At 40.6% G+C, this 9,269-nt stretch overlaps 1 protein-coding gene across 1 annotated transcript in view; it reads right to left on the bottom strand.

The window, feature by feature from the left end:
* The window catches only part of TLN2 (talin 2), a 175,042-nt gene that overhangs the window by 6,356 nt on the left and 159,417 nt on the right, over positions 1 to 9,269 (bottom strand). The window contains exons 54-56 of the mRNA XM_009330049.1: positions 6,794 to 6,919; positions 3,407 to 3,469; positions 3,130 to 3,312 (exon numbers count right to left, since the gene is read on the bottom strand). Coding sequence (XP_009328324.1) covers positions 3,130 to 3,312; positions 3,407 to 3,469; positions 6,794 to 6,919 — 372 coding nt within the window. The remainder of the gene's footprint in view (positions 1 to 3,129; positions 3,313 to 3,406; positions 3,470 to 6,793; positions 6,920 to 9,269) is intronic.

The following is a 9,269-nucleotide window of genomic DNA, read 5'->3' as shown; positions in this document are numbered from 1 at the left end:
CGACCGCATGTTATCTCCCCCCCCCCCCCAAGTCCTATTCCATATTTCCAGCTTCATCTCCCTTTCAATTTAATTCTCTTCCCACCTGAAATGACCCAAGGACAAACTATCTGGAATTTGCTCTGCTCAGTCTGGACCTCACCAAAGAGAACGGAAACATTTCCATTTGTTTCATTAAGTTTTGGAACAGATTCTGTAACAGTGCATTCCAAGTTAGAATTCATGGGAAATGGAGTTCAAATGTCTTCTCCCAAAGCTTGCAGTTGTTTGTGGGGTAGGAAAGAGAAAACTAATGCACTCTACCTCCTGAACCTAACCTACTGATTAAAGCTATGTGAGAACATTTGTGCTGGGGGCAAAGCCAGCTGAAAAGCCCCAGTAGTTTTGGCAAATCCACCAGTAAAAATATTTGGTAGACATCAACTCACTGGTTTTGTTATGATAAAGGACATTATTTCCAAATGCAAACTGCTTTTCCCTTCATTATTCATTTTGGGACTAATATGAAGCTTGGTAAAGTGGCAAAGTTCAATTTCAATCCATGCTTGGGCTCATTTCCTTTTCACATTCCCCTCCAACTTTTCACATTCGATGTCTATTTAATAATATTTGCCTAAAGTGACTGAGTACCCTGAATTTCCTGGCAGAGCTGAGAAAACACAGTCTCTAGTACCTGATTTTGTTCCTGTTTCTATTGTTTGTTCTGCATTTAAAATTCCTTCAGACCCATCTTGGCATTTGGATATTAAAGTGCAAGTTGAATTACAGTCAGAACTATCTTCCAGTTACTGATACCTCCCCACAGATCCTTGACAAAGTCGATCTATATGAATCCACTATAAAACACTAAAACCATCTCATCCCTAGAGATAATGTTAACATGCTACTGTTTTCTATAGAAACAAACAGATTTTTCACATGCTCATACGTTTATTTTTTCCTCCTAAATATTTAAGCCATTTTTCTACTGTGAAGAAAACGATGACATCAATTCCTCTTTCTCAGACAGATACTTAGTCATATGTATTTCTGTTGGACTTGATTCTGCGGGACAACCAGGGGATCACGCCCAGCCAACACAGGTTCATGAGAGGCAGGTCCTGCTTGACCAACCTGATCTCCTTCTATGACCAGGTGACCTGCCTAGGGGATGAGTGAAAGGTGTGGTCTACCTGGACTTCAGTAAGGCCTTTGACACCGTCTCCCACAGCATTCTCCTGGAGAAGCTGGCGGCTCACGGCTTAGACAGGTGGACTCTGCGCTGGGTAAAAAACTGGCTGGACGGCCGGGCCCAGAGAGTTGTGGTGAACGGAGTTCAATCCAGTTGGCGGCCGGTCACGAGCGGTGTTCCCCAGGACTCAGTTTTGGGGCCGGTCTTGTTCAATATCTTTATCAATGATCCGGATGAGGGGATCGAGTGCACCCTCAGTAAGTTTGCAGACGACACCAAGTTGGGCGGCAGTGTTGATCTGCTCGAGGGTAGGAAGGCTCTGCAGAGGGACCTGGACAGGCTGGATCGATGGGCCAAGGCCAACTGTATGAGATTCAACAAGGCCAAGTGCCGGGTCCTTGGAACAAGGTCCAAGTACTCGGCACTGGTGAGGCCGCACCTCAACTACTGTGTTCAGTTTTGGGCCCCTCACTACAAGAAGGACATTGAGGTGCTGGAGCGTGTCCAGAGAAGGGCAACGAGGCTGGTGAAGGGTCTGGAGAACAAGTCTTATGAGGAGCGGCTGAGGGAACTGGGGTTGTTTAGCCTGGAGAAAAGGAGGCTGAGGGGAGACCTTATCACGCTCTACAACTACCTGAAAGGAGGCTGTAGTGAGGTGGGTGTCGGCCTCTTCTCCCAAGTAACAAGCGATAGGATGAGAGGAAATGGCCTCAAGTTGCACCAGGGGAGGTTTAGATTGGATGTGAGGAAAAATTTCTTTACTGAAAGAGTGGTTAAACATTGGAACAGGCTGCCCAGGGAAGCGGGTGAGTCACCATCCCTGGAAGTATTTAAAAGACGGGTAGATGAGGCGCTTAGGGACATGGTTTAGTGGGCATGGTGGTGTTGGGTTGACGGTTGGACTCGATGATCTTGGAGGTCTTTTCCAACCTTAATGATTCTATGATTCTACCTATCCATACATGAACTGTTATATTGAGTGCATTAGTAGCATCTGCACAAATAAGAGAAAAAGGGAAAATTTCACTACCACCAAAGATACTCCATGTTGATGGTATGAAAAAAGGAGCTGAAATAGTTCTTACATTCCAGGCTGAGCCTGCAGGACAGGATGTCAGAGAACGCTGTAGCCATTTTTAAAATGAACACCCTTAAACAAAACTTCTGGAGACGTTAGATTTTACCTGTTGTAACACAGCGTTAATTCAGTAATGGTTCATAGAAGCTCAACATGAAATGGATGTGTAATACAAAAGGGAACCAGTTTCATGTAAAAAAGTTAATTCAGACTTCAGTTGAGATGTTGCATCAGCTACTGTTCTTGTTTTTGTCTGACAATGATTCTCCATTTTAGAAATGTTCTATCTACAATTGCTGTCTCTTGACTCCTAGAAACAAAGGAAAACTGACCACAACTCAGGCTGACACTTAGGCAAGTACTTTGTTGAACATATGCATAATCTTGCAGAGGTCAGGAGGATACTCATGTGCAACCAAGTTAAGTGTGCTTACCTGTTTGCAAGCTCACTGGGAGTCTAACTGAATGCAGAATAACTGCAGAGAAACCAACTATACTCAGTCGCTATAAAAATGCACGTAGTAAACATTCTCAGGTCATGTATTCCTGTGGCTTATCATGAATATGAATCAATATTGCACCTAAACCAGGGCTTGGCACAGGCCAGTCAGCATTTGCATCTCTCAACATCTTTTAAAGAATGAAGAACAAAACAAGCAGTGAATTGAGCTGTAGCTACTGCTGAATAATGACAAATGCACAATCACTTCATCCTTGATGAATGAAAGTGTCCCAGAATACCACAAGGAAGAAAAACTGAACAGAATTCTGAAAATTCAAGAGATTATTCCTAAAATTTGGGGTTTGTTCACGCAGTGCTAAAACAGCGTTTACATAGATAGCACTACTATGTGTTTTCAATAATTAAGGTCACAAGTACCTGTAGCCTCCTCATGGCTTCAGAGTCATGATCAGCCTTCACTTTGCAAGCCACAAGCAATTGTGCTGTAGAAGCTGCCACCTGTTTGGCAGATGAGATGAGCTTCTCCTCACTAGCGTGGCCTTGCACTGAGGCATTAGCTGCTTCACAGAGATTGCTGGTTGCAGCTGCCACCATTCGGGCCTAGGAGACAGTAAAAAAAGTCACTGTGTATTTTCACAGGATATTATTTCTTCAGAAAAGGTGCTAGTTTTCCTTAAGAGAAGTAGTTACTCACAGCGGAAATAAGTCCCTGAGACCACTGTCCATCATCAGCTGCATTTGCAGGGATTGCTCCAACCTGAAAAAACAGTTCAGAGATGGCTTACAATGAAATAGAAAATACAATTGCTTTGTCTCAGATTTAGACAAACAGTAATCTACGAAAAAAGGAAACACCTGCACCCATGACTGTGCCCAGCTGAACATACAGGAGCAGAAAATCCAACTGAAAGTTAGGTGTCAGAGTAAGTGTGCTTCCAGCACACATCTGCCTGCTCATGTAGCGTCCAACTTGCTATGCTGCTTGAATTGCCCCATCCTTGGGACATGTGTAGAAGTCCCAGAATAATGATTGTTGCAGCTGAGACTTTAGCCTAAGCAACAGTTGAAGCAGTAGTTACTAATCTCCTGGCCGTTAAAATAACTTACTTCTGTCTCCACAACACATTTGGGTTTACATCATTCCTGAATCTCTTCTGATTCTGGCACTAGGGGAAGGTACAAAACAGAAAGCTCCTCAGGGAAGCCCCCCAACTGCTTTTGTGCCTAATAATGGCATTTGAGGAAAGCAGCCCATTTTTCTGCATGGCTCATCCACTGAAGCGTTCATGGGATCAGCAGTACTGGCAAAAACCAGCAGTTTTCTTCCCACATCAGAAGAAAATAATGAAACAAAATTCTACAGTTGGTTGCCAGCCCCCCACCCCAACTGCCTGGGCCTGGGAGTTTTTGGGAGAGAAGCTGGAAGATATGAAATGTAAACATGGTCCAGAAACTTGTTGTATTTTAAAAGAAATGGAAACGGGGATTTGTGCATAATGAGGATCCCAGGGATCAGAATCAAATCCTTATGTGTAGCATCGACATAAACAGAAGATGTGTTCTCTCATAGCTATGGTGACACATTTGTATAACCGAGCAAACAGTTATACAAAAGAATATACTAGGTCCCTGAATTCTTTAGGTTTCAAGGTTTTCTTGCCTAATCATCCCCAGAAAACATATTTTAAGTAGACCACAGATGCAGGAGTCTAGTTAGTGGTGTCTGAATTTTGCGTGTGTGCGCATGCATGAGTGAGTGAATAGGGGGGTGGTGTGGAAGAAGATAGATCAGATCCAACTTCCCAGACTTCGTCTATACTGCAGTAATGGAAACGGTTGCCTAACATCAAATTAATTCTTTTATAACAATTCCACAGGGGAAAGTGGAATTCCTTAAAATTCCTTTAGCAAAGTCTTCAACTACAATATTGCACCAATTTGCCCTGTAAGATATTTTCACAGCCTTTACTGACCAACGTCGGAAATTTATTTGGAACAAGAACGTGCCCAGTTCGCACACATCCATGCAGTTGGGTAAGGATTTCCCACCGCCTCCGTACCAAATAAAAAGGTCAGTGAGGAATCTAAGCCAACAGCCATTTACTGTTCAGTACTGAAGTAGTGGATGTGGAGCAGATCAAACCTGTCCTTCCCGCCTACATGCCAGCCACGCTTTTCTGGGAGGAGTCCATACCACATGCCTCAGAAGGTTTCTTACAAAGCAAAACATTTCCCCCAATATCAATAACAAAATCTTCCCACCAAGCAGGTTGGAGCCATTCACTATGGGCAAGAATTTGGTCAGTCATTTTAGAAGCCAGCTTCCTGTACTTCTGGCTGACCTGGAGATACAGGCTACCACAGCAGTCAGAGGATACGCCATAGTAACTATTACCTAAGCAATAGTAATTAGTAAAGAAAGAAGAGAAGGAAAACAGGTTAGGACTTCATTATTTCAGAAGTATCTTAATGGCTTTATTTATTTGTGAGAAGTATCATGAGAGGACGTGCCACAAATAATTCTGAAGTTTGATGTTTCATTAAATTTTGATTTTGGTTGGGATTCATTTCTTCTCTTAAAGACCACAGTATTATTTGCAGATCCTCCAAGCAGGCAAGAAACTATCAGTAAAAGCCATTCACTGCAAAAATTCCTGATCTTTCAGCAAGTTAGTATAGAAGAGTGACAGATAAAGCAAAATGGCTAAATTCAGTAAAGCAGGCTGAATGGATCTGCTAATGTGGCACTATATTTGACAGGTGTGCTTTTATTAGAACAGCAAGCTACGGCTTTCCTCAGACAGACAGATTAAAGTGGTTTTAGCAATTATCTGAACTTGGATGGAATAGGATGCAAGTGGTGTTAGCCTCAATATGAAAGACACAAACAGAAATATACCCGTGGGAGCAAAGAAGCCAAAACTACCTGAGGGAGATTCAGGGCTGGTACCAGGATAGAAATACATTCTGTATTATTCTGTATAACTTTACAGTGGTGGTGGTGAGGAAAGTAAAGCAAGCTGTATGTCATAATGGAACTCAATAAGAACAGGTCTTATCACATAAAAGCAGACTGCACAATAATCTAAGCTAAGCAGGTAAGTCAAAATTCTCATTTTTTGTACTGTCTCCACAGCCAGATTTCAATGGGTATTAATAATATCTTGTTTTATGCATTATTGATAACTTCCATAGCTACAGCTTATGGTGGGTCTTTTCAAACAGTTATATCACTATTGTTCTGAAACAAGCGCTCTGTGCTCCTGCTGGAACTAAAAGCACAAACTCCCCAGGAATCCTAGCTGAAGTAGACAGTATAGTGCTTTTGTGACACGATCCGTGACACAGTCTGCTCAGAATAAAGAATTAGATGAAACTGGAAAGCATAAGTATACAACAACAATGATCCTATAACAGATTGTTCTCACAAGCAACATATCTGTTTGGTGTTCAGATTTTAAGTTTCAAAGTATATTAACTGGGGAAAAAAAAAAAACCAGTGATGGATATGAAATGAATTACGAAGACCTCAATCCCGACCAGACCAAAAGGACGACGCGTGTTGTAAGCATTCTTTCCATTGGTCCCAACAATAATTACAAGCACGTCCACTTAAATGTACTGAATTTGCATGCAGGCCTGTGTCCCCATTGAATCAGAGAACAAAACATTGAGGGCACAATTAGTGAGGCCCTTTGCTATTCTGGTCCAGAGCGGTATTGTATACTGTGACATTTGTTTTTGTATCCCCAAGCTGTCTTGTGGGACTATACATGACTAGCTTGAATTGCAGATCTTCACGAAATTAAAAAAACCCCACAAACACAAAAACTCCCCGCAGCTGAAACATCTGAAGAGCCAAACACTTGATTACACTTGCAAAGTTTAAATAAACATAATTGTGGGTTTTTTAAACAGAACCAGGTCTGGGCCATGTATTGTGATGAGCAATGAAAAGATTTACATTTTCATTAGTCATTCTCAAGCTCCTTTCCTACTGTTTTAACAGAGAACAGTTAAGAGACGAGATTTAATTTTGATGCTTCCCCCCCTGCTGTTGCTACTTGTCCTGTTTACCCACCTTTCCCTGTGCCACCAGTTCTCTCTGGGCTGCTGAAGCTGACTTCACAAGGGCACTGGTAGCAGCTGCAATGGATTTAGCTGCTTCCAGGATCTGTTCTTCGAAATCCAGAGTCTCATCTGCTTGCTATAACCAAGAAAGAACAATGTCACACGTTATTCACCTGAAAGCAGTTGTATTTTCAAGATTGAGGACATATACAAAGTGAGACAAGAAGATTTTGGAACGCATCAAAATTCAATAAGACCTACAACATCATTTTCTGCAAAGGAGTTTCATGTGGACTAAAGCTGGGAGTCAGCATAAGTGAATTTAAATATTAAGTTGCCCTTATGGCTGCTCATACGTGAAACTGAGTATCACACAAGATACTTAAAGGATTGCCTTCACCTTTCTACTACATTACCTCCACTAGGGCTACTCAAAACTACATTCAGAAAAGCGCAGGTCTGAAAAGAAATTCTTGTTTTTCCATATCAAGATTATCTTTGTAGTGCTACAATACTGGCTTCCGGGATTGCTAAACTAGGTAGAGTATTTTCTAAATACTTAGACTTAAAGCATTAAAAAAGAACAGTGATAAATGTATATTGTCTGATTCACCTGTACTAAGAAATGTAAGATAGACACCAAGCAAGTGCATAGATTTAACAGCTTTTGGTAAGAGCTGTCATTTCACAGAGAACAGCACTGTGAAGCAGTCCAGCTTAGTCATCTTGGAGATATGAAGTTCCAAAGGTCTGTCTGGAACACTTCAGTCATCCAAATGTGTCTTTCAACAAGCATGTGCAAATAGAGAGATCAGCTGTTCCTAATGAGGTTTCTTGCTATTTAAAATGCAAATCTATCGTTCCATAAAACAACAACTTCCCTAACTTTCTAATCATTTAAACAAATACTGAAAACATTTATCCATTTAAGCACACTTACTAGCTTCTGAACAGTTAACAAACTAGAGATAAATGGTTATTGTTATTTTAAACAGAACCAGGCCTGGGTATTCTGATTGTTTTTTATACAAAATAAACCAACAGAATGTATTTTGTTTGTGATCAAATCACAAGACTACTAGAGTCCAATGCAGTATGACCAGTAGGGCTAGTGGATACAATACCAGAACAGACCACCTTGTGAGAGATGAGGCTTTTGAAATACAGGTGTCTTCCAACTTATGCAACCACAGCATTCTTTTGTCAAATAACTAACTTTCGGAACACCAGCTAAGTGGGCTTTGAATTAGACAACTGGGCACTTCATTTGCAAGTCTAAGCACATCCATCTAAATTTAAGTCAGGTTTAGTTCTCCTGTTACTGCAATCTGATGAAATAGTAGTCAATTATAAAATAATAAAAGATAATTATGAGTAATTACAAATCATTACAAAATAGCACATCAAGCAGTGCTCAGTCCTACAGCACTTCACATAACTGCCACGTAACTAAAACAAAGTCCAGGAGATGAAACCGTAGCACATCCATAGACACCAGAAAAACTGAATGATCTGAAAATAAAAACTGATGTGTAGATGAAGTTGTTTGGCATTTTAAAGTTTTTCATATCCTTTAGGAAAAGCCACCTAATTCCAGGAAAAGTATTTGTCTTGCCTTGCTATTGGGCTAATCCCATCAACTGAAGCATACGTCTTTGTAATAAGAGTATAAGAAATTGCTTTGTAAAGTGAGCGAGTCACGTTCCACATGAATTTTTGGCAATGCTTGCAATGTAACATCATGACCATTATTGTATCTAACTGGTAATCCCGTTGGTCCTGAATTTATGCAACAGGCCTCAACTCTTATTTATAAAACTCTTACTTCAATCACGACATCACAAAACCAAAGTGACTAAATGGAATTCGGTATGGTCACTATCAGATTTCTTTTCATTATTAAAATAGATGCATTGTTGACTTTGACTTAAATTGACTAAAGACTTGAACTGAAATATCAGCAGAAGTACCACTGGATGATAGTCAATTTAACAGACTGTTACTGCACTTTTACTTTTAACAGACTGTTAACTGCACTTTTACTTTTGTCCAAGGCTCCCTGTTACTGAGTTTTTAAATTTTCATTTCCAATGTAACAAAATATATTATGTGTATTATTCTTTATATGTCAGCGTTGTCAGGAATTCAAACTTAAGCGAGCGAGCATTTCAGTATCTGCTTATTTATTCTAAAGGTGGTGTCACTCTTTCGTAAAGTTTAATAAAATGCCCATGGTCATACTTTGATCTATTCGACAGCTGTGTATGTGCCGAGATGGTATTCAATTTGTGAAAAACCATCCACCAAGAAGAGGCTGAAGAAAAGTAGTTCTTTGAACTCAGTTCAGCGTAGTGAGTGGACTAAATATTGCACATAAATGCTAAGCAAGAACGACTACTTTCAAAGGGAATGCAGAGAAATGAAATCTTGCATTACTGAGAATGCTATTGTACAATGGCTGGATTAACTTCCACCATGGAGCAGCA

The sequence above is a fragment of the Pygoscelis adeliae genome, unplaced genomic scaffold (assembly GCF_000699105.1).
Source record: "Pygoscelis adeliae isolate BGI_AS28 unplaced genomic scaffold, ASM69910v1 Scaffold298, whole genome shotgun sequence".
Taxonomy (NCBI): domain Eukaryota; kingdom Metazoa; phylum Chordata; class Aves; order Sphenisciformes; family Spheniscidae; genus Pygoscelis; species Pygoscelis adeliae.
The sequence above is the reverse complement of the archived record's forward strand: the minus strand, read 5'-3'. Positions and strand labels throughout refer to the sequence as shown.